This window comes from Convolutriloba macropyga, chromosome 8 (genome assembly GCF_964194025.1).
Source record: "Convolutriloba macropyga chromosome 8, txConMacr16.3, whole genome shotgun sequence".
Classification (NCBI taxonomy): domain Eukaryota; kingdom Metazoa; phylum Xenacoelomorpha; order Acoela; family Convolutidae; genus Convolutriloba; species Convolutriloba macropyga.
Genome location: NC_134475.1, coordinates 26048085 through 26075045, shown reverse-complemented (window position 1 = coordinate 26075045; position 26961 = coordinate 26048085). Strand labels below are relative to the sequence as shown.

General features: G+C 37.2%; 1 protein-coding gene across 5 annotated transcripts in view; it reads right to left on the bottom strand.

Moving 5' to 3' along the window:
- LOC142344039 (uncharacterized) overlaps positions 1 to 26961 on the bottom strand; it is a 103541-nt gene that overhangs the window by 27038 nt on the left and 49542 nt on the right. For all 5 annotated transcript variants that reach the window (XM_075395505.1, XM_075395507.1, XM_075395506.1 and 2 more), the window contains 2 exons: positions 18372 to 18576; positions 9190 to 9412 (listed from right to left, as the gene is read on the bottom strand). In XM_075395505.1, coding sequence (XP_075251620.1) covers positions 9190 to 9412; positions 18372 to 18576 — 428 coding nt within the window. The remainder of the gene's footprint in view (positions 1 to 9189; positions 9413 to 18371; positions 18577 to 26961) is intronic.

Here is a 26961-nt window from a genome sequence, read left to right as displayed (position 1 = left end):
AGTCCAATCACAAAGCAAAATTTTTGCAAGCTTCGTTTCAATTTTTAATTATACAAAAATTAAAGAAAAAGTTTTAGTGCCAAACACTCTAGTGAAAACACTACTAAAGAAAATTGTGTTTTTACCTCTTATTTTTCCGTGTTTGGATAATGGCAATATTGTCTGTGCACACTAATTACAGTTTTCTCTACAAAGAAAGGCGTACGTTCGCCAAAAAAAACCGTTACAAAACAAATTGTATGGCTTCCAATTTTCTTTTTAACAACAAAGGATATGTTAATAATCTTTTGGTTTCAAAGAAACCGTGATTATTAGTTTCTGCCAGGGAAAACTGATCATACAAGCCAGCGTCCACAAGAGGAAAATGAATCAGTTGGTCCAGTTTTTGTATCATACACATTTTATGAGACATAAGTCCCAATTTCACAGAATAATTTTTCATCATGTTTTCGAATAATGGGTTCTAACTATGAATACGGAAAATACCTTGAACATTCGATTTTACAACTCAAGTTGCTTAATATCAAAAAATTACAGGCTTCACTTTCAGCATGTTTTTGTGGCTTTGTTTTACTTTGTTATACTTAATACTTTGTTTTGTACTTAATATTTTGGGATTAGCAACAGGCGGCTTCAGGTAATTCCACTTCCAAGCGGATCAAAAGTATACAAACAAGAGTTTGTTAACAAAGGCTTATTCAAACTTAAAACTTTTGATTTTAAAACAGCTCAAAATAAATACAATTCTTTTATACATACGATAACTTATCTATTACTTATCTAAAAACCTTTTCAATGTCTACATAACACAGATGAAAACAAAATTTTGTTCTTTTTCTGATATTTTTGCATTAAAATTTTGTTCAAATTGTTTCCTTTTTCTTGTCTTCTTTTGGCACCCCATTTTAAATCAGCCAACACAAAAAAGCGCAGTTGTTCAAACCAAACAAAGATTAATTTTATTTCTGATAAAAATCCCTCTAAAAATTTTTCTTTCCCACAAACTATTTGCTCCTCTAAAGTTTTATTTATTTTTTAATTCCACTCTTTCATTTCAGGGTACTCTTCGATTGTTCAATCTGAACTAATGGATGCAATGTGTTTGCTTTTGTTCTTGAAAGCCCCACAAAACAACTTTCAAATCTATGGGGAAATTAAACCGCCAAATAGTTCAGGATTTTTTCTGGAATATTTCTCAATCCGCAAGTTTTAATTTGGATTCAAATTATATTGATCTTTTTTCTTTTAAAGTTTAAGCATGTTGAGGTTTAATACAGAAATTATTATAGAAAAAAAAGAGAATTATTCAGAGTAAAGATATTTTTTCTTTGAAAAAAGTTAGTTTTACTGTCCTGAACTATTGGGTTTACACTTTTAATTCTGAAAGAACATAGAATGGTAATCATAGTTCTCGTTCCTTGACAGTAAGTGTTTGCTTTCTAAAGCTCCTTGAAATCTGATCAATGGCCGACAAAAAGCAAAATACAGCTTTATGTGCGCAAAAACCATCGTATAAATTACATGCCGCATTGAGAATGGGCCTAAATAATCAGGGATTGTAGGGCAATTCGGGTGTGTGAATAAAGCCATAAATTTATGACAGTATTCTTCTACTCAATGAAATCTAAGAGACAAAGGTCTTGCACGACTCCACAAAAAAATTAATAGATGATAATTTGTGGAATCGGGCGTTAAAATAATGGTTGAGCGAAACATATTTCGCAAAATTCCGCAATGTAAAATTCTTTTCAATTGAAGTAAAAGGGGAACTTAGGCAACATTGTTCAATGAGATGACTGATAGTATCATAATTGTCGAATTGCTATACCAATCATTGTGGAGCAAAAATTAATTTAGTTCAATTTGTCAATTTTACTAATTGTTAGATTTTCCTGAAGTTGCAAATAATTTCAGTTAATGTTCATCCTTTTCAATTTGTAATGACTCACTGTCTGTTCATGAACTCAGTTTCCTGATCTTTGAAGAAATTTTAGTTTATTCTTTTTTGTTTGTAATTAAGTTTATGATCAAAGTGGTCATCAGAATCTGCAATCATATTAATTTCATTCTTTGGAAATTCAATACTTTGTTCAGTTGACTTTCTCTTTGAATTAGCCATCTGCTGGGCAAATCAAGCAATAAAAAGTCGAACTAAAAATTTATTCTTTCACTAAGCGAATCACTAGAAGTAAATAGTACCTTGTATTCGCGGAGCCAAACCTAACAAAAAATTGCTGAATAACTATATAAATCTGTCAAACAAAATTTTGCGCAATTTCACGCAGCGAAGTAACCCGAGGAAAAGTAAACTAATATTTTGGATTTGGCGAAGTGTAATTACAATCCAATATATACTGTAAATTTGAACAGCATGGAGCAGTCAGCAAACCGCGAATCTCTTAAAGCTCTTTGTCAATAGAATCATTCGGGGAGCAAGCAACGGTGGAACCACTCGTCCGTTGGGGGAAATGTCGGATTAAAGTAAAACCAGCAGTACTAGCACAAGAAAACATCACCCTGGATTTAATGATTTAATTCACCATCAAAATTCAGACTTCTACCCTAACCAAAAAACGAGGCGCCAATTGAAGAGGCAAAAGAACAAACAGAGAGAGAGGCAAATACGATAGAGCCAGCTAAAACTACAATGGGATCTGAAAAGCCATGTTTCAAGGAAACAGGGGAATATTTCGTCGGGAACGTCCATGGACCTTGTGCAATTCAAAATGCGTATTTCTGTATTATCTCAATATTAGCAAAGATTGACGAAGAATACTTAGACAAAAATTTCTTCATAAAGTCATCTACGATTTGTCAACACTCAAATTGTGGGAAATACTAGAAATAGATTTTATTGGAAATCAGAATATCACCTTTGTTCAATTTATTTTATTCTCTAGAAAACAAAAGAAAGGTGAACCAATACAAGAATTCTACGATACCTTGGAAGAGCTCGCAGAAAACGGAGTTTTTGAGAAATGTGAGGAAGACATAATCTAGGACATAATTATCACAAATGTATTTGACGACGGCAGTCAACGTGAACTGGTTTGCGATACGGTTGAACTAGAAAGAGCACTAAGTATTGCAGTACACATGAAAATGGTACAACAAAATCATCAACAAACCTAATTGATGAAAACGAATGCCGTATACACAATTCAACAATACAACTAATTTTGCGGCGCAAACACACAACTACGACAACAAAATTGAACTAACTGCATTCCTGAGCTCACTTGTCAGAAATGAAAATGAGGGAAAAGCTGGTCACCAAATCACAAACAGGTTTGCATCGCCATGGGCAAAAAGTTTAAACCTGTGCTCTTCTCAATCAATTCGCAAACGTATGGCTGATGAAACAGCAATAAAACACATCAGAAAGTAATACAGTAATTAACTTCAAAAATAATGAATGAAAGGCAAATTCGGTCGAACCGTAAATTTCACTAATTACAACGAACAAAATGTCTCTGACTATGATTCTTTATATGATAACTTTGTTCCAATGATTGAAAATACAGACACGAATGAAATTGCACCGCAAAACATGGACATCACAATTGGAAAAACAAAATGTAAAGTGCTCTTTGACTCTAGCAGCTGACGTACATTTTTAAATCTAACAATTGCGAAACATATTATTTATTATTGCGAAAACACTAAATGGCAGAGAAAAACACTAGAAATAAAATGATTTCGAACGACAGGTGGATACACAAGGAACTTTCAGAAAATGCCAGCTCTTTTTAAGGATTGGACAAACTAACGCACAAAATTTACTATCGTTGCGGAAGAATTCAAACCATTTTCGTTCGAAACCTATTCGATCAACCAGGAATCAAAATCAGGCAAAAACCTTTTCCCACTAGTGAATTCAATGACATCAATCACCAATGCTCCATAAAAAAGGAAATCGCAGACCAATTTCCAGAAATATCAAGCAGAATCGGCAAATCGAAAGATAATAAAGTAGATTTACAATTTAATAGAAACTATCAAGTTGCACATCCAAAAGGCCAAAAAGTATCTATCTATTTACAATTCAAAGTAAAAACCGAACTCGAGAAACTACTGAATGAAAGTCACATTAAACAATTGTCAGGTTGTTCAGAACAATACATCATCTCACATATCTTCATTATAATCAAAAAGGACGAGAATAAATATCAAATGCCTCATATCGACTCGCTAAATAAAAAACTTTTAAAGACACTGTCAAACGCATCGCAAGAGGCAGCTTATTTTACAACAATCGATTTGCAATACTCCTTCAGCCAACTTAATTTACAAGCGGATACGGCCCGCCATTGTATCTTGAATCTTATTAGAGGTAATATGACAGGCAGATATCGCTTTAAAAAATTTTTCATGCACAACAGATATGCCTGACGAAATTCAAAAAGCAATTGATTGTACACTGATTGGATTTAATAAAATTTTCCGTTTTCTGGACGACATTGTGATAGTTATTAGGGGAAAAGTGAAGATCATTTATAACTAGAAACAAATTGGTCTAAAAAATCAGACGATGGAAACATCAGAATCAAACTAGCAAAATGCAATTTCACAAAAACGGTAATAGAATGGCTCGGCTACAAAATCACCTAATCTGCAAAAGAACGCAATACAACTCTTTAGTGCACCGACAAACTTAAAAATTCAGATCGTTCACAGGTTCAATTCACCAATTTAGGAAAATTGATGTCAGTTTATCTGAACTCTTTTATTCTCTAGACCGCTACTGCCAAAAGACACTATATTCCTCTTGACAGACAAACAAGAAAAACAATTCAAAGAAAATGAAGAACAGATAGCTGAGATCACCGAAAACTAACATTTCAGTCCGGATTTAGAAACACAAACAAAAATATGAAGTATGACAAAAATAAAATGGGATGCTTCAAAAAAAACCTGAGAGCTGCACCTGACCAACATACCTCGGAAGGTTGGAAAACAGAATCGTTCACCTAGCGTTTTCTTGATTCAGTGGAAGAACGATACAGTGTTAAAGAACAAGAACTCCCAGATGTAGTTTGGTCAATTCAACATTCCAAATACTATTTATATGCTAGACCATTCAATGTCGTCACAGATCTTAGAGCTTTACTATCAATTTTGTGCGAAAATAGAGCTCACAAATAATATAATAATCGTCTCACAAGAGGGATCGACAGACTATTTCGTTTGATTTTTGGATCGAATATTTAACCAGCTCAAAACTGGGTCTAGCCGATCACATTTCAAGCGAACCGCAATAGGCAGCCGCTAAAAAATCTACATATGATGACAACTTCATAGTTGCCAAACTTGACCCAATTAAACGCAGCGCGATAAGTTTTGTTAAAAACAAACAATTATGCAGATTTGGAATTGAGGCCAAAATATGAACGCATATTTTTTAAATTTCAACGGCGAAATATGTTTGAAGTGAAACTGCGGGGTGAATACTAAATTTTTCTAAAACCTGTCATGATGGCAAAATAATTAGCGAATTCAATACCACTCATTCCAATCCCAAACCATCGCCCACGAAACGAACAATTGAATTTCGATTTTTGCCCAATCTCACGCTACATTTCAGTTACCTTCTACACTCTTAAAACTTAACCGCATTGCAAATGAATTGCAATCTGTTTTAATGAAGTTCAACTCAGATGATGAAACTCAATCAAACATTCGCCGTCCACGCCTTCAAAAGTCAGATTTGACGGCGAAGCAAAAACGTCAAATGCAACCTAACTGATAACAACACCCTCTAAACCAGGAACAGACACAAGCATCAGTCGCAAATACCCATCAAAAATGGAGAATTTATACGATGACTCTATCAATTTTGAACTATACATTTTCTACTGCACATTGATGAGTAGCCCCGCCTCGAAGGACGCAATTTTCAGAGAGATAACAGACTTCATCCTCACAGAGTATAATAAAAGATGCAAACAAATTTCACTGCATATACATAGCCACTGGAAGAAACTCTACAAAAGGATTGGATGTGTATGCCTGGACGACATATTTGCGATACCGAATTTGACAACGGACGCGTACATTGAGGCAATCCATGCAAAACATCCAGGAAGCTGGGAAATAACCAATTTGGCGAATTACGCATGGTAGCCTTACTTGCAGCCTGATTTGGTGTCAAAAACATCAAAGTGTAATCCCTGCGTCAAATTTGGAAAAAACTTAAAATCTTTAGTTCCTGCTTATTAACGGGCTCCATTAAAGTTATGTAGAATTCAAATGAAGAAACAGATACAGATCAGGAAGTATACTTCCTCGCATGCATAAAATTTTTTTCAAAAAAATCCAATAGCTGAAGTATCCGATAGAGCAAAGGCGCAATAAGTTTGAAAATTCCTTCAATATTATGTTATTACATGTCATACCACGTGCAATAAGACTAGATCAACTTAGTTTTCAAATCGGGCAGCAAAAATCACATTGTAATTAAAATATTATCAAATTCATTGAAGCCCCAATTCACGACCATAAAGCGATTGGATTAGTGTAAAAGCTTATGCAAATAAATAAAAGTATTTGTCATGAATTAAAACCGCGGGGCTAAAGCAATTTAATTTAAAGGCTTCAATAAATTCGTTAACCTATCGATTACAAATATACCGTCAAGACAATTAATCTTTCATCCCTCCTTTTAGAAATATAACCGCAGAACTGAACTCAAATACTCTCAAATATGAAAAATTCTGAACAAATTTTAAGATCTAGAAACCGTAAGATGGGATCAACTTATACCTGAAGATCGATGGGAGGATGGATCTAGAAGAAACATCAAGTTTGAATAGAGAATCAACACGCTGAATCAGGACTCAGTGCAGCGACGAAAAACAGAACCAAAACAAAAAATCACGAGTGCTTGAAAATCGGGAAATACGATTATCCGCTCCAAGAACTGAAGCATCCCTAAATCTGAAACTGGAGAAAAGATTCCTAAACAAACGCTTAAAGTAGAGTTCGGATAGATTATATGATGTTTTGGTCGCAAGATCTTCGGTAGTAAAAGCGGACAAGCACACCTCTGTGATAAAAGAACCCGAGTAACGATAAGAAACTCAGAATAAGCCAAATTTGAAACCAAAACTTGAACGCCAAACGGACTTCAATGGGAATGCAGAGTGTCAACGCAAACCAACTACGGGCAAAGCAATGTAAGAACTTACTCGAAACACGCAATATATGCTCGCAATAGGATTGAAGGAGGAAAAGGGATCAAAAACAGACAAGTAAAGGACGATACGAGCAGTGTATTATTAATTCATTTGAATGTCTGCAGAGCTTTGCGTGTGAGGATGCCCAATCGCGCGACAAATACCCAGACAAAAAGAGGCAAAAAAAATCCGCGAAGCAAATCATCGCAACCTCACCGTAGAGACCCAAAAGAAAACAAGCGGCGCTAAATCTTATAACACAAAAAACTAAGAGCAAACGACAGCGCAATTCACCTTCCATAGTTGAATCAGAAGAATAGTTGAATTTGACGCCAACATATCCCCCAACTCTTTAATCAAAAAAGCTCCATCTACGCAAAAGCGACGACAAATGATCAGACGAAAGCAGCAAGCAAATCAAAACATAATTTCAACAATTCAGGAAACGGCTCGCCAAAACTCTGATGGACCAGAAACTGACACATAAAACGGATCGTGCTCACCGGACCCCTATATACAGTCCAATATTACGTTTCCCCAAACTATGATGAAACCTCCATTAAAATCAAAGAAGCTGAATATGACTCAGACTCTGATTCTGGTTAACGCGACAAACTTAATAAAACAAAAACTTTATTAGTTACGATAACCAGTACATGTGTTTTTAGTTTTCCGCTATGAAAAAATTAAAATTTGGTTAATTTGGCCACAGGGGAATTGTGATATACGAGTACAGTTGATGCTGATGTTCTTGAAATTTGTGACGCTATTTATCAAAATTAATTTATAACCTCGATTTAATTCGCTTTGTTATTTGTAATTATTCTTAGATTTATTTTCATGAAGCTGTCAATCATTTCAGTTACTATTCAACTTTTTCAGTTTGCTTGATAAGACTCACTGTCTGTTCATGAACTGAGTTTCCTGTTCCTTGCCACAATTTTAGTTTATTCATTTCTGTTCATATTAAGGTTTACGATCAAACTGCTGATCAAAATCTGCATTCAACTTAATTTCATCATTATTAATTTCGTAAACATTCTTTAATGTAGCTGTATGGTGATCAAGTCAAGCAATAATAAGTCATATTCACAGTTTTGTCTATTGCTAAGCTAATCACTAGAATTAATTAGCACCTTGTATTCGCGGAGCGAATACAAACAAAAAGTTGCTATATAACTAAATAATTCTCTCAAACAGAATTTTATGCGATTTCGCGCAGCAAAACTACCCAAACAAAAGTGCACTAAAATATTGGATTTGACAATAGACTGCCAATTTGCACGACAATGAGACCCGCCTCAAATGCTTACTACTTTTTAAGAAACAAACGCTGTTGAATTTTTCGTAAAACTAGATTACTAAAATTTGATAACAGGATTTGTGACTTTTTAAACGCTGATAATGTCTTCTCCTAAAAAGGCTTCCTATTATTGGGACATAATATTCGAACTTGATTCCTTCTGTCAATGCCGTTTCAAGGTCCTCTATGAATGTTTATCGGTGACTGCTAATTTGGACAAAACATAGTCAAGGACGAGTAATTTTTGTAATCTGCGCCAGAATAGAATCCTCATACGGCAGAATCTTGTCTAGATTCCTCAAGAGATTGTAAACTACGTCTGGATCAAACAAAGTCGCACGACAACGTTGGCTTAAGAAGCTATTTTGAACTTCGAATCATGATAGATACTGTGAACAAAAATTTGACAGCTGCACGCGCCTCATTAGAATTTTAGGAAACCCAAGGTTAGTGGTTGCATCTTAATTGTAAAGCCTCGGCGCTTGTGACATTTTTTTCGTTGTCATTTATAACACAATGACGCGTGCTTTGTAAATGAGGGGAACAAAGCGTTTTTTGTGAATCGTTTTTGTTGCATTTCTTATTCACTTTCATTTCACCACTAAAAATTGAAGAAAGACTTTCTTGACCTGTTTAATCTTCCTTTTCTCGTCAGAAACTAATTAAATTGTAACTCTACTCGAGTGATGAAATAAGGCAACTCATTATAACCTGCTTTGGAGACCTGACGGCCCAATTTCACCACTATCATATGCCCCTGCGGTCACACGTTTCTCTCCCTCCCCTTCTTTGGACTCAAAATCTTTCCTCTGACCGAAATTTGATTCACCCGCTCCCATGTTGGGAAAATTATCCTCCTTGGAGTGTAGCCCAAATCTACTTTTTTCATGCCGCAAATTGTGGTAATCCTCTAAGCCCCTGTCGGCCACAACTTCTAAAACAAAGTGTGTTTGTGAGGCAGCAATTAATTCACTTTAAAAGTAAACCTATTGACGTCATCTGACTTAACAAACTGTTTCATACGTTCACACTTAAAATCAGAAATGGGAAACATTACAATTAGATTTTAGGGTGTCCCCCCCCCCCCCCCACCCCCTTCCTGCGGTGTTTTAAATAACTCCTTTTTTGCAAATTACGTCTTGTTATATAGAGCGTTAAAAAATAGCACGTTCTCTTGGGAGTGCGGGTAAAAGCCAGCTGGTTTAGCTGGCTAAGGCAGCTAAGCGCGGGGGGGGGGGGAGGCAGACAGACATAATGGATCCGAATTTCGAGAACCGCTGCAATTTTTAAATTGGTTCTTAATGAATTGTTTCAAAATTCGCTATCTACATCAGAACGCTTGGTTGAAAATTTTATAACATTTGACTATATGCGATGGTAGAGGAGGAAAAACGTTCGCGAAAGAAACGGAAATGAAATATGATTAGAAGACAAGAACTAGAGACAAAGAAATCAATTTAGATCAAATTGTCTTCAGGGAAAATGGCGTTAATTTTATTTTCACTCCGTCAGACGTAATGACGGAGAGGGGGGGGGGATGTTGCTTAGGTATTAATGCACATCAATAGAACCGTAAAATATTTGTTCACGTTCGAGCTTTATCTTTCGGACAAGCGAAAAATTATGCATGAATTGTTTTGAAATTGAAATTGCTTACGTACAAAAAATTGAATGGTGTAAATGTTTGGGTCTAGACAGCGGAAAATATGAAGGCTGCTGTGTTCATAAAACTGACAGCTTAAACAGTTTTCAACAATTTTTTATCAGAATTCATGACTGCTCAAAGAAATTATTGACTGCTGATGCGAGAATGCTTCATTAGTCGAATGGATTTCTCTTGCTGTAAGATTAACACCAAAAAGTGAATAGTTTTCATGTTCTTGACGTCAATTTTGTTTGAACTATACGTGATTAATCATGCTCCATTTGTAGCATACCGTTAAAATTATTACTATTGTTTTATGTTTTTCGAGAAATAAGCGAAAAGTCAGTTTTTACTGTACCTAGCTTCAGTTATTTTCATTAAAAAAATAGAAAAAGATTAGAAAAAAAGTATGCAGACAGAAATGAATAAGAAGGGGTTACGTTAGAATTAATAGGGGGAAATAGTGACAATTAGCTGAAATAGCTGATGTGCGTTGGCACACAATGTTCCGACCCCTCTGATCTAAATTCTTGGCTTCACTGTTTACCAATTAAAGCTGCGAAAGACTACGTTCAAAATTTTAAAAAAGCTTAAAATTAGGCAAACTGAGATTATGTGTTATGTCAAAAAAAAATTACGCCAAAAATGAAATTTTACTGGTGTGGGAGAGCGGTCAAGTAGGGTAACTAATTAGGGCAAGCATTATTTAGATTTAGGATGGCAATTATGTGGGAAACAAAATTCAATAAATGCGCGTTCAAAATATATTAATATTCCATACGTGTTTTCCACGTACAATTGTAAGACTCCATTGAAAAAGAATTGAATCAAGGGTAAGACATAGACGTTTTAGTCTTTGAAATTTTAGTGCCTGACTATGTCTTACCCTTGATTATTTATTATATTAAAAAAGAAACTTGAAGCAAAACAATGTCTTTAATTTCATCATGCTAAAATGTATTTCAAGAGTCGAATGTTTTCAACATGTTAGAATATCGATCAAACTATAGTCTTAAACTTAGTGAGAATTAGAAAGAAAGTTCGACTTACCAGATTAGAAACACAAGCAATATGACTTAGATCAAAGAAATTATATTAATGAATCGTCAAGAAATGGTGCTTAGAATCAATATTCGGTTCAAATTGGTGAATCTTGATAACTATTATTAGAGTTAGATTAAATGATGCAAAATCTTCCCAGCATGTATTAAATGATGATGATATCTCCGGAAGTGTGAATGAATTCTTAGAAAAGTGCAAATGCATTCCATTTATGGTTCCCTTTGCGACTGATTTGCAGAAGCAAACCATATTGGGTAACCTTTGCGACCCCCACTATAAATCACGGTGCTAAGATTAGTTTTGTATCTTGACTTTTTCACACTGATAATGGGTATATATACAGCTGATTTTTGAGTCCTTTTTCATCCCCAAGTTCAAATCACCATCTTGATCTAATAATCAGATCTCTCCTGTAAATCTCTAAATTCTACTGTAAAATATCATTTTGTTATTCCCTCAGTTTTGAGAAATTAATTCTTTTACTTATTTAAAAACGCTTTTTATTCCGCTTGCGAAAATCCATAACCCAACAGGTTATAGGCCCAGCAATTTTCTAAGTCATAAAATTAATTTCCAAAACAAAACTAATTTGTTGTTGACAGTCATAATCCTTTTCTGCTTAGTACCTTTTCTTTTCACAACTGTTTTGCCTGCTCAAACTTCAATGGATCAACAGACAGTGAAGCTTCTGACCTACACAGGAAAGGCACAGGACTTTCCAATCTGGAGCACAAGGTTTGTGGCGATGATGCAGACGAAGGGACTCTACAAATCACTACTGGGGACAGAGGAGCAACCCAATGAGCCTGCGCCACTGGCCGATGGGGCAACCAATGATGAGAAGAAGAACCACAAGGTGCTGAAGGATGCATATGAAAAGGAAGTTGCAGACATCAAGGAGGAGCGGAACAATGTGTGGTGCCATCTGGCACTGACTCTAGATGCAACAACCCTCATGCTGATGAGACATGACTGTGTGGGAGATGATGGCATTGGAGATGGAGCAAAGGCTTAGAAGCTTTTGCAAGAGAGATTTCAGATTGTGGAGACGCCGACAGTGGTGACTTTAGTGGCACAGCTTGCTCGACTGCAGCTTGAGGATTATGAGGATTTGGACAGCTTCTTCATCAGAGGACAGGAGTTGCTCACAAGGCTACAAGAAGCAAGGGAAGCCGTCTCAGAGACCCTCTTCAACGCCTTGGTCCTCAATGGTCTGCCAATGAGGGATGAAAGTTTTGTTATACAGGAAAGCTTCAACCCGGGAACGAACTTCACAGAGTTGAGGAAAAGGCTGCAGAACTTTCATGAGAGCACGGTGCAGAGACACAAGGGACAAAGTGCGTCAGTGGAACTGGCAGTGAAGCGTGACTTCAAAAAGGACCCAAGAAAGGAAACTGCTTTGTGCGTGGGATCCCTGGACACTTTGCCAAGAAGTGCAAGAAGAAGGAGACAGCACAATGCAGCAAGTGTGGTGAGAAGGGTCACCTAGACAGGGCATGCAAGAGACAAAGAGATGGAGGCAAACATGAGTCAGTGGCAATGGGTCCAACATTGGCTACACCAGACGAGGAATGCTGGGCAGCTCTTACCCAGTGGAAGACAGCAGGCATGCTATTGGACAGTGGTTGTACAGATCACATAGTGACGAACATCGATGCGTTCCTGGACTTTGTGCCCATTCAATCAGTGGTCAGAAATCCCAACAGAGAGGCTTCCAGAGTAGTGGGCAGAGGCTGTGTGAGAATCAGCATACCCTCAAACAAAGGGGAATTCCAATGCGAACTCAAAAATGTTCTGTGTGTGCCGGACTATTCTTCGAAACTCCTATCAGTCTCAAGATGCACGGAGTGGGGACATAGCTTCACTTCCGAGAGAGGAAACAGCTGCATGAAACTCCAGAAGGGAACTCGGGTAAAACTAACACAAGAAAATAATTTGTTTTACTTACCCTGCAGCGTTTTAGAATTCAAGATGAGTTCCAATAGCGTAAAACTTGGCAGTGCAAGGAAGTGGCACAGACGATTGGGTCATTTGAATCAAGCAGACGTGGTCAGGAATGCACCAGAGACAGTGGGGGAACTCGATGATGTTTGCAATGTGTGTGCATTGGCCAAGATCACAAAGACTCCAGTACCAAGAGTGGCAGAGACCCAAGCAGAAGAGAAGCTGGAGAGGGTGTTCACAGACGTGATGGGACCTTTCAGAGTAGAGTCACTGTCAGGGTTCCGGTTCTGCATAGTGTTTGCAGACCAGTACACGAAGTTTGTGTTTGTGGAATTGCTTAAGGCAAAGAGTGAAGCATTGGCCAGCCTGAAGAAGTTTGTTCTCAGTGTGGGGACGCCCAAGAAGCTGAGGCAAGACAATGCGAAGGAGTTTCTCTCAGAGCAGTTCAAGACGTACTGCTTAGATGCAGGCATTCTACAGGAGAAGACCATACCAGAGACGCCACAACAGAATGGGTTAGCTGAGAGGTGCAACAGGACACTGCTGGAGATGGCAAGATGTCTGCTCAATGACCCAGGACTTCCCAAGATGATGTGGGGAGCAGCAATTCTTCACGGAGCAAGGATCAGAAACGTGGTTGTGAGACGAGGAGAAGAAAAATGCCCAGCAGAGCTGATGAGAGGTATAAAACCTAAGCTTCCAATTAGTAAATTATCTATTTTTGGTTGCACAGTCTTCATGAGGAAGAGGGACAGAGAAGACAGCAAATTTAAATTCAAGGCACTGGAAGGAAAGTTTGTGGGTTACACTGAAGGAGAAAACGGATACCTGGTATACATACCCAACACACGCAAGGTGATGGCAGTTTGAGATGTGATCATCAAGGAGTCTGAAGTGGGCTCAATCCCTGACACCCAGATGGTCGGAACTGGGAATCTGGCAACCAGATGATGGTCATCAAGACTATGACAACAGAGAACGACAGGACACATCTACGGCAATAAAGGAGGCGTGGCATGACGCAGGGAGCGTGAATACTCACGAAACAACACTGAGACAAGAGGCCTTGGATGTTGGAGAAACAGCACTACAAGAAGGATCTACTGCAACAAGAGGGAGTCAGCGAGACTCAGAGTCACTGGAAGACAGTGACACAGAAGACTTCTCACAGTTAGAGACAGTTGGCTTCAATGAAGATGCACTGGAACACGCGGACAGAGCAGAGCCCAGACGAGGGACACGAGCAAGGAATATTCCGAAATTTTTTGGAGAAGTCAGGACCCATCTTGCTGTGACTGAGGGCAACTATGTGGAACCCAAAACAGTCTACGAAGCCAAGCAAGGTGACGATTGGGACAAGTGGCACCGGGCAATGAAGGACGAGGTCAAGGCACTCCAAGACAACGAGACTTGGAGCCTAGTGAGACCACCCACAGACAGGGACGTCATACCGGGCAAATGGGTCTACAAAGTGAAATTGGGACCCAGTGGTCAAGTGGACAAATAGAAAGCGCGCTATGTGGCGAAAGGCTTCAAACAAAAGGAAGGACTGGACTACTTTGAGACTTTTGCGCCTACCTGCAAGCCAGAGACATTCAGGATTCTACTTCAGCTATCAGCGAAGCAGGGCCATGTGATGCACCAATTTGATGTCAAGACTGCTTTCCTGCACTCACCAATCGAGGAAAAAGTGTATCTGGAACAGCCACAGGAGTTTGTAAAACGTGGATCAGATGGAGAGAAGTTAGTATGTCGACTAAATAAATCAATTTATCGTTTGAAACAGGCTGCTAACAACTGGTACGAAGAGCTGGCAAACTTCCTACTGAGACAGGGGTTCACCAGAAGCAGGAACGATCACTGCTTGTTCGCAAGATCAGAGGCAGAGGATCACATCTTCATCTTGGTCTGGGTTGACGACATCATAGTAGCATCGAGAAGTATGACAGTGGTCTCTGATGTCAAGAAGGCACTAGAAGCAACCTTTCACATGGAAGACAGAGGGAGACTACACTGGTTTCTGGGTCTAAGAATCAGACGAGAAGAGGGCAAAGTCACAGTCGACAAAGAACGCTACATAGAAACAATGCTTGAGCGGTTTCAAATGGATCAATGCAAACCCTCAAGAACTCCAGCTGATTTTAATTTGAAACTTCAGACAGCAGAGAACGGAGACGAAGAAGTGGACCAGAGGATCTACAGAAGCTTGGTTGGACCACTTCTGTATCTGGCCAAACAGACGAGGCCAGACATCATGTTCACAGTCAACATTCTATCCAGACACATGAATGCACCTACCAATCAAAACTGGATGTGCGGAAAACGACTTCTGCGATATCTTCAAGGTTCAAAAGGTTTAAAACTTACTTACACAAAAGAGGCTAGTTATGATTTAGTGGGGGAAAGTGATGCAGACTGGTCTGGAGACGTGAACGACAGAAAATCAACAACGGGCTGTTACTTCAGGCTCAACGGACGTGGCGCAGCACTCAGCTGGGGTGTCAAGAAGCAGGCCACAGTTGCTCTTTCTTCATCAGAAGCTGAAAATCAGGGAATGGCAGCAGCAGTTCAGGAAGCACTCTACCTGAAACAACCTCTAGAGGATTTTGGCATCCAACAGAAACGTCCAATAGCAATTGGAGACGACAACCAAAGTTGTATCAGACTCTGCCAAAACCCAGTCAAGCACAAAAGGAGCAAGCACATCGAAACAAAATTTCACTTCATCCGGGACAAGACGGAGGATGGGACTATTTCAATTCATTACGTCCCTACAGACAAAATGGCAGCGGTCATCTTCACAAAGTCCTTACCCGTTTCGAAAGTGGAAACATTCAGAACAGTTTTGATGGGAGCAGACTCTACGCAATCAGCTGAAATCTGAGTGGGGGTGTTAGAATATCGATCAAACTATAGTCTTAACTTAGTGAAAATTAGAAAGAAAGTTTGACTTACCAGATTAGAAAGACAAGCAATATGACTTCGATCAAAGAAATTATATTAATGAATCGTCAAGAAATGGTGCTTAGAATCAATATTCGGTTCAAATTGGTGAATCTTGATAACTATTATTAGAGTTAGATTAAATGATGCAAAATCTTCCCAGCATGTATTAAATGATGATGATATCTCCGGAAGTGTGAATGAATTCTTAGAAAAGTGCAAATGCATTCCATTTATGGTTCCCTTTGCGACTGATTTGCAGAAGCAAACCATATTGGGTAACCTTTGCGACCCCCACTATAAATCACGGTGCTAAGATTAGTTTTGTATCTTGACTTTTTCACACTGATAATGGGTATACATACAGCTGATTTTTGAGTCCTTTTTCATCCCCAAATTCAAATCACCATCTTGATCTAATAATCAGATCTCTCCTGTAAATCTCTAAATTCTACTGTAAAATATCATTTTGTTATTCTCTCATTTTTGAGAAATTAATTCTTTTACTTAGTTAAAAACGCTTTTTATTCCGCTTGCGAAAGTCCATAATCCAACACAACACAAGTACTGATACATTAATATTCTTTCTGCTTATTTTCACTATATATAAAAACGTTTCCAAAACTGTCAAGTCAATTAATCGAAACTGTAAATGAAAAATTTTGAATAATTGAAGATTAAAAAAACTCAAAAAATAAAGTCAATGCAATCGGTTAAAAACACATAAAATATGACAAGTCGTGGACTAATTTAAAAATAACTGAGAGAAAATTGCACATATATCAGCTCTTTAAAAAAATGTGGCACATAAATTTGATCTAAAATAATTAATACGGAATCTCGCAAAACGAAGCTTTATGTCTCTATCAACCTATTTTTGCTGAAAACTTGGCAATGATTCAACAACTCATATCTGTGGTTTGCGATTAGGGGGGAACAATCTCTACGCGGACGGCATAAATGAGAGAAATACTGAAGGACTGCTCTCAAGAATTTTGAGTGTTTTTTGTCAATTGGCACAATTCAATTGTCTAGATTTTGAGGCTGGAATATACCAAGATACCATTTTTTTAAAACTACAAATTCCAGAAATACACGGTAATGAAATAATACTTGTTGAAGTAAAACTATATCATCAAAAGTCACATGATACAAATTTCAGTTAAAAAAAGGTTCTACAGTAAAAACTACTTGCTTTTGCGGAACTAGTCATGTCTCCGGGAGCGCAGCAAACAAATCGCATTGCTTGTACGTAAGAAAAACATTAAAAAATAGAAGCAACTGCGTTACAGCCATTAGTCGGCAAAATCTATTTGTTAATTAAATCAGCTCTGATTAAAAAATTAAAAATGAAATTTTCGGCACCAAAAGTTTCAAAATGAAGCTCAAATCATTGCAGTTTGAATTAACTGTGGATGTTTTCCACGATCGACAAAAACTTCTTGTGAAGTTTTCACAACAATTAAAACGTTAAACGGACCCTACTGCTTGGAAACTTCTCCTTATTAACTTAAATTGTCATATAGATAATATATTTTTAAAACTTTTGCGGAAATTTCTGCTGTTCTAAGCGAATTTCTGACTTTAAATCCCAAGTTCTCAAACAACTATTTACGAAATAGATGTAGGATGGACGTAAATCTCTCGGCAAACATAGATTTCGTCACTGCACAATTTTCCGGATGACAATATTTCTGGATACTAGTCAAAAACAAAGTTTTTTGCAAGAAAATTAACACTAAATGTTATGACGAAATTGAGTTATTCTACTTAAAAAATCCGAAGACAGATGTTTTATGTTGTTTTAACAAAAATAACGGTTTAAGACTTGCTCAAGGCTACCGATACCTAGGAATTCGCATTGATTCCAAACTGACACGACTCATTTATACATTTTCCTGTGTACTATAGGACATAATTTGTCGTTTTCATGTCTCGTCAGGTCTCACATCCCTCAAAAAGCGAGATTAAGTATTTTGAAATTAACTGGACTGTCAAATTTTTCTGTCAGTAAAATATTTTCACGAAATTTGCAGCCTCAATTGATGCAAAGATTGATGCATGATAGTTTGTTAAATACGTAGAAACCTTTTATCAGTGCCGGCATCTTCTCCTAAATGCTGGTATTATCGTTAACTGGTTAACTGAAATATTCTACTTTGTTTTTGGTATGTTTAAAAATTGTAATTCAATTACAAAGTTTCAGAATTAAGTTTTTGAAAAGTTCGTTTCGGTAGAAATTTTAGGGGAGTCGATAACTTTTCATTCAAAATAAATGTTGCAGCGCAGCAGATATTACCAGCTGATGTCTGTTCCATTTGTTTCACCCGACTGTCCAGAAGCATCAAGGTTGATTTGAGCTCATTCAACTCAAAGTTTGCGGGTGGAACAGCTGGGGTATCGTTATTGGACAAACTGGAAGTTGACTTGAGAAGTCTCTCGGGTCCAGAAATTGAAGAATCTCGCATCATTTTTGAACTCGTATGAGCCACATCGTCACATCTCTAGGCACAAAAGCTGAAAAATTAGACGATGTATGTGACCTTGAGAATGTATGGGGGGCCAACTTCATAAATTCAGGGCACTTTACAACGTAGGGGATGCGAAGATCAGTCTAAAAGACAGAGAATTGCCTAATAATTTAATTCAGACGTTTGAGACACTTGGAAGCTCGTGAGTTCTATTTAAAATGCAGTTGGTTCGATACATTGTGGAAGAGAGCTCAATATACTGCGTTTTCCATTTCACTTGGCACAAAATTGTTCTCACTCATAGCAGGATTACGAACACTGTAGCGCAACAACCCCGATGAGGCGGGACAAGTTTTGCACGTTAGAGATTGAAGCTGTTAAAGCTCAAAAGATATTTGAGAGAATAAGAATTAATTTTAGGAGATTCAAAAGAGAAGAAAATAGTGAAGATTTTAGCAAAAATCAGTCGTATATATAGTCTAAAATATAAATATAAAATTTACAGTGTACATTGGTTAAAAGGTTAATGTATCAAAAATCAGGCGATTTGGGGGCGTATGAGTGGGTGCCATTTCATTATTACATGCAAAAATTTAGTTCACTTGAGATGGTTCACAAAGTTGCATTTCCTATTCAATATTAGTAGATAAATATCAATATTTGACAAACAAACAGTTCAGAAATAATTCACATTCATTTTCTAAATTGTTAGCTGCAGTTGTCGTTATAAATGTGGTAAGTTTGTTTTCTTTTTGAGTTCATTAATATAAGTTAAGTTTCTAAGCTCTAAGATATTTTCTAAGTCCTTTTCTGTGCTCCAATACCCCCACTCAGATTGTTGCCGCTAGGTAAGAATCTGGACTCGCCCAATAGTTGTTCTCGATGTTGTTCTACTTTCTGCTGTGGCAAATTTTTTGTCAGAAGATCTGCTGCCATTTCATTGGTGTGTAGATCAATTTGATAGAGTTGTCATCAACTCGTTAACGAATGAAATGATGTTTCGTGTCGATGTGTTTTGATCGTTTGTGAAGCATCGGGTTAGTTGCAAGCTTTATGCAACTCTGGTTGCCTTCTCCGATGGTTGTGGGCTCAAACCATTCGTACCCCAGTTCTCTGAGAAGACCACGCAAGAAGATGGCTTCTTGCACCGTGGCAGCTAAACCCTGGTATTCTGCTCCACAAGATGAGAGTGACACTGTTGGTTGCTTTTTGACTTGCCAACTGACAGATCTTCTACTGTCTCCCAGCTGAAAATAGTATCCTGTGGTCGATCGTCTATCATTAACGTCTCCACTCCAGTTTGCATTTGTTTCGCCAACTAGAGTGCTGTTGCTGGTTGATGGGAAAAACAGTCTAAGAGATTTAGTATGTTGTAGGTATCTCAACACGCGCTTGCCAGCATTGAAATGCTGAAAAGTTGGGTCATTCATGAAGCGTGATAAGACATTTGTCATCCACATGATATCTGGTCTAGTTTGCTTAGCTAGGAAAATTAGCAAACCTAATAGACTTCTAATCTCTTGTGAATTTACCATTACTGAATTTTCTTGAGCTACTTCAAGTGTTAGGTTATTTTCTGCTGGTGTTTTGCTTGGTTTTCAATCTTGCATATTGAACTGCTCTAATATGTTTTGAGTGTATTTTTCTTGATCTAAAACTATTCCTTTTTCTAATTTCAGAATTCACGTTCCGAGAAACCATTCAAGATCTCCTCTGTCGTCCATTTTAAACTTTGATTCTAGTGAACTTTTCAATTTGTTGATCTCCGTTTGACTGTTTCCTGCTATGACTAAGTAATCGACACAGGTTAGAACATACAGTTTGTCATTTTCTTTGTTTTTTAGAAAAAGACAGTAATCGTGTTTACTTCTCTCAAAACCTTGCTGAATTAGAAAAGCTGAAAGCTCCGGATACCAATTTTTGGCTGCTTGCTTAAGTCCTTATATTGATTTTTCAGCTTATAAACTAGCTTGTTTCCATTGCTGTGTAACGTTTCAAAATCTTTTGGTTGCTCTAGATAGATTTCTTTGTCTATTTTAGGATGCAAATAAGCTGCTTTTACATCTATTTGTTTTAAAAAGAAGTTTTCGATAGCTGATAAAGTTAGTAACGTGTTAAAGGTTTCACGTTTGCTTGTGGGAGCAAAGGTATCCGAATATTCAATTCCCTCAATATGTTTAAAATCTTTTGCTACATAAGGAGCTTTAAACTTATCGATGTGTTCCATTTGAATCATGTTTAATTTTGTACACCCATCGGCCAGGAATAAAATTTTGTGCTTCTTCTTTTAGAACTAAGTCCCAAGTTTGTGTTTCATTTAAACTTTCTATCTCTGTTTTCATTGCTTCAAGCCATTTGTCTTTTTGTTCAGAATTAATAGCGTTTTCAAAGTTTTCAGGCTCGATGATTTTTTTTGTTATTGTGCTTTGAACCGCATGAGAGTAGCTTTTGCCAAAACGTCCCGGGGGCGCTCTAGACCTATCACTTCACTCAGGTTCTCTTTCCTGTGCTGCTTCTTTTCTCAATCTTTTCATTTCATCGTACCCTGATCAAAGTTCGAAGGTCTTTTGGTCTACTGAAGGAATTGCTATTTCACCTAGCTTACCTATCATTTGCAGTCTTGAGGGTGGTTTTACTTTTTTCTGTTGTGAGTTTTTGACAGGTATTGGAATTTTTGAAGGCTTTCTTTCTATGTTTTTTACTGCAATATTTGGATTAAACTGTATGTTAATTTTGGATTTTGATTTGACGCTAGGACTTGATATTTCTTCTTTAATTTCTTGATCAACTTCAGTTTCTGTATTATTTTCACATTCTTGAACGCTCTCTATTTCAGTTAATTCAACCTCTGAACTTAACTCACTTGAGTTGCTTGTATCCTGAAGTTCTTCTCTTACTTTGTCTAAGTCGAGATATAGAAAGCTCTCTTCTATATCTTCGGTTTCATTAGGAAAACCTGGTAGATTGTTTTCATTGAAACTAACGTTTCTAGAAGTGCAATATTTGCCTAGTTTGTATGTTTTGCAACAAATAAGCTGTTGTGTTATCAGAGTAACCAATGAACAGGCACTTTGTGTCTTTTGGATCAAACATTGATTTTTTACTGGCATCACATTTTTTTGAATAGGCTACACAACCAAAAAATTTTAGATGTTGGATGGTCGCTTCTCGGTTTTCTACCAAAATATTTTTCGAATGCTGACTTTGTATTTTTGTCTTTAACCACTAAATTTCTAGCATAACATGCTGTATCTACTGCTCAAACCCAATAGCTGTTTGGCAATTTTGAATCTATTAGAAGGCATCTTTGAAGCCTCTACTACTGTTCTGTTAAAACGTTCTGCAACACCATTTTTCTCGGGTGTTTCAGGAACTGTGAACTCGAGAGCTATTTCTTTGCTCATGCAGAATTTTTTAAAGGCTTTGTTTTTGTATTCTGTTCCATTATCAGTTCGCAAAACTTTTGGTCGGCCATATTGTGCAACAAATTCTTTGAAAGTTTGCAACGCTTGCGTTTCGTATTTCATAAATTTTACTACTGCGTAGCCACTGAAGTCATCTATGAAAATAATTGCATATCTGTTGCCCCCTATACTCGATGGACTCACTGATCCAATAACGTCAAAGTAAAATCTTTCTAGTTTTTGAGCTGCTTTGTTATCGCTCATTTTTTGGAGCAGGCTTTTTCGAAATTTTTCCCAAAGCACAAGTTTCACAAAAATCTGAAGCTTGGGAAGCTTCGTCTGTTGTATTTGATACATCTCTAATGTTCAAATGTCCAAGTCTTTTGTGCCAAAGATTTGCTTGACATGTGCCCCCACTTAAGTTTGAAAAGTGGTGCTTCTTTTCATTTCTGTATGGTAGGAAGATAAGTTTGCATCTTCTTATCAGTCTGAAGCTTTCTCTGCTTTTGAGTTTTAGAACTGACTTAGCTTTTGTGTGAAATAATTCGCGTTGCTTTTGAACTAAACTTGAAACTGAAGTTAAGTTTGTTTTGTACTCTGTTACATGCAGAACTTTTTCAAAAGTCATCTTATGTAGCACACCTTTAGAGTCTCCTGCTTCTACATCTACATCTCCTATTCCTTCAACTTTTGTTTTCCCTCCATCTGAATTGTTAACTGTGATTTCTAGTTTTTGATATTTTTTAAAAACAAGTTTTATCTATCATCAAGTGATCAGTACTGCCTGTATCTACTACTAAATCAGATTTTGAAACTTCAAATGAGCTGTTAGCGCCTAAACTAGATGCTAAGCGTTTATGAGGACTTTTTGGTCGATGTTTACATGCACTTGCTAGGTGGCCTTTAGCCTTGCATATACTACATACAGCGTTGTCCCTTTTGTAACAACTAGCTGCTAAACTAGCAGGTTTGTTACATACAAAACACAATCTAAGGCTGTAAGAACTCAGAACTCGTAGGCTTAGAAAAAGTCTTCCTAGGATGTGATTTAAATGATGAGTGTACGCCAATTTGATGAGAAGCATTCTCTGCTGACATCGCAACGTGCTGATCCTCCTCCACATCATCCCTCTGTCTGCGACTCTCCAAAAAGTTGGTGAGACGCTTCCTCAGTTCCACAAAGTTCTCTGCAAGATTGAAGCTCTCCTGCACCACACAATGCTCGTATCGTTGTAGAAGGCCGTTCAATACCATTGCATTGAACAGCGTCTCCGAAAACTCCTCACCAGCATGCAATCGGGTGACCACTTCTTGCGCTCTGATGAAGTACTGGTGGATTGCTTCGTCCTCTCGAAGTTGTAGTCTGGCCAACTGCCTCATCAGACTGATGAATGTGGTTCTCTCGTCGCTTCTGACGCGTTGCTGGAGACGTTGCCACGCTTTCTGGCCATCTCCGAGACCCTTGCTGTTCACACAGTCATGCCGGATGAGCATGAGGCTGCTGGCGTCTAGAGTCATTGCCAGGCAGCACCAAATCTGGTTTTTGCGGCTCTCATCTTCTTGTACAGCTGTGGCTCTAGCTTGAGTCTGTGCCTCGTGTTCTCGCGTTTGCGCATCATTGGCATCTTCCCTTAGTGGTGCTGGCCTGTCAGGTAGATCAACTGTGTCTGTGAGCGTTTCGAAGAGGCCCTTGGTTTGTGCAAAGGCAGAGAAACGAGCGCTCCATGTTGGGTAGTCCTCTGCCAACCCACTAAACGCCATCCATTTCAAACTATTGTTTGATGGTTCCCTTATGAAATTTAAACTTAAATTTTTTATTACAAATTCTGATTTAGCTTTTATTTACGAAGGAAATTCAAAATTTTGTTTCTTAAAACTCTCGTCAATCTAGAAGTGCGAAAACTGCCATCACTGACACTTCAATCTCAACCAAAACTAGAAGCATCAAGGTTGATTTGAGCTCATTCAACTCGAAGTTTGCGGGTGGAACACCTGGGGTATCTTTATTGGACAAACTAGAGCTTGACATGAGAAGTCTCTCAGGTCAAGAAATTGAAGAATCTTGCATCATTTTTGAACTCGTATGAGCCACATCGTCACATCTCTAGGCACAAAAGCTGAAAATTTAGACAATGTATGTGACCTTGAGAATTTATGTGGGGCCAACTTCATAAATTCAGGGCACTTTACAACGTAGGGGATGCGAAGATCAGTCTAAAAGACAGAGAATTGCCTAATAATTTCATTTAGACGTTTGAGACACTTGGAAGCTCATGAGTTCTATTTAAAATGCAGTTGGTTCGATACATTGTGGTAGGGAGCTCATTATTCTGCGTTTTCCATTTAACTTGGCACAAAATTCTTCTCACTCATAGCAGGATTACGAACACTGTAGCGCAACAACCCCGATGAGGCGGGACGAGTTTTGGCACGTTAGAGATTGAAGCTGTTAAAGCTCAAAAGATATTTGAGAGAATAAGAATTAATTTTAGGAGATTCAAAAGAGAAGAAAATAGTGAAGATTTTAGCAAAAATCAGTCGTATATATAGTTTAAAATATAAATATAAAATTTACAGTGTACATTGGTTAAAAGGTTAATGTATCAAAAATCAGGCAATTTTGGGGCGTATGAGTGAGCTTCATTTCTTTATTACATGCAAAAATTTAGTTCACTTGAGATGGTTCACAAAGTTGCATTTCCTATTCACTATTAGTAGATAAATATCAATATTTGACAAACATACAGTTCAGAAATAATTCACATTCATTTTCTAAATTGTTAGCTGCAGTTGTCGTTATGAATGTGGTAAGTTTGTTTTCTTTCAGTGTTTATTAAGTTAAGTTAAGTTTCTAAGCTCTAAGATATTTTCTAAGTTCGTTTCTGTGCTCCAATACCAAAATAGACTTACTTCCAAAGGGTTGGCATTAAAAAATGACATTGATTACAAAATATTTAGAAACAAAAGTGGAAAACGAATTAAAAACATTGAATTTAGATGTCAATTTGTTGCTGGCGGACGCATCAAGGTTTATGACTAACTGTTAAAGCTCGAAATATTTCCGGTAAATATCGCTAAAAATCAACTGAGCTTTAAATTATTAAGACAGTTGTGGGAAATTATGAGCAAAACAGCTGTTGTATTTCCGGATAGACCAGAAGTTTTCTAGCTTAGAACTTGTCTGTTATTGATCCTCAATGTATAGATGAAGAAAGTTTTACAGAATTGGTAGGCTTACAACTTTAACATAGAGGAGAGTTCTACGACTTCGAATTCTTTTCAAACCAAAGTTCTAGGATAAAAAACTTTTTCATATTCATTATTCACAGCCCGATATTGACCCCCACAGACATAAAAACCAGTCGTAAATCTCCCTCTTATCTCAGACAACAAGATATTCTATTAATATAATTGCAGACTAAAATATATTTTAGAGTCAGATAGCTGAAAAAAATGATCAAAAACAATGCGCACAGAAAAGATTCTATATAGAAACATATAGCACATGAAGAGAGGGGCACAAGAAAAGAGAGTAGACAAAAAAACTCAATAAATTCAAATCAAGCAAAATTATTTCAGTCTTATGCAAAAATTCAGATTGAAAAATAACCAATAAACAAAATAACAAAAACAAATCAACTGTTTCTTTAATGACCATGAAAAATAGAACCAATTTTAGCTAAAAGACTACTTTTTAGAACTAAATCTTATAAGTTGGCAAAAAGGCATGTAACTGGAATTTTAGAATACTTGACAAGATATCTTCTAACCTCATAGATTTTCTGGCGAAAAGGCAACCAGAAAAGTTAAAAGTTGTCCGATTTCCTCCGTTAGCAATTTAAGTCATCCAAAAATAATAATAAAATGTAACTTTAATTTTTGGACTTCGAGTTTCTCAAAACACTCAAAGCTGATCATTTTTAGGAGTGGGAACTCGAATCCCGACCCCCTCCCCAAATTTCTGAAGGACACTTCCAACTTGCCTGATGATTTAGCGAAACTTTAGTCTAGCCCTAAGTCGTCTATCAAAATAAACAAAAAAAAGCACCACTTCTACAATTATGACTATTAGCAGTTATGTGGAGTAATAAAGAAGTTTTCTTATTTTGTCTGTTTATAGTTTGGTTTCCTAATATGTTAAATTTGTGATCCAATAGTTTAATTGTCAACTGCCGTATATTTTTGGACGTCCTATATATAATTGGGGACACCAACGCTATGAACATATCATGGCTGCCTTGGGCACATTGAACGTTGAGTGTCGTAACTTGACATTTGAAGATCAATTATTGACTTTGATCACTTACTTGACCAACAAATCAGAACTGAAAAAAAAAACAACAGGCTATAGAAGAATTTTTTTTATTCTTTGTCTGAAACAAGTTCTATAGGGTGAAACGTCGTTTAGTCTAAGCACAAAATTTCAGTAAAAGCAGTTAGCTCTCAAAATGATTGTAATTTGCTTCATCATCAACATCAGGCTCTAACTTTTAAGTTTTGCAAGATCTTGAAATCATCAATGCTATAAACTACTTTAAAGCTTTCAAACTACTTTAAAGCTTTAAAGCTATATAAAGCTTTCCAAGACAAAAAGATAGCAACAGCAACAAACTATCATTAAATGAAGGCCTACAAAATTTAATAGTTGGGGAATCTAATTTCTCACGTAGGCTAGTCTTAACTCCAATTAGTGAAGGATACAGTCGTTCACAAAGACCAAGCTACCGTGACAGGATTGTCAGCGAAATCAAGCAAATTGAAGAACAAAGCTGGATTTAACTCAAAACCCAAGTTGTAGGTATTTAGTTCCCGGACCAGGCTTAGCGAGACGAACAATTAGATTTTCACATTTTTGTGTTTCATCAATACAGCACATCTACGATGGCAACTAAAAGTTCTAACAGGCATTGGAAAACAATTGCTTGGCTATTGACTGCTCAATGCAAGAAACCGGGAACAGCCATCTGTGGTGCTTCATTTAAATTCGCAAGACCTTTCCAAATTAGAAGATTAG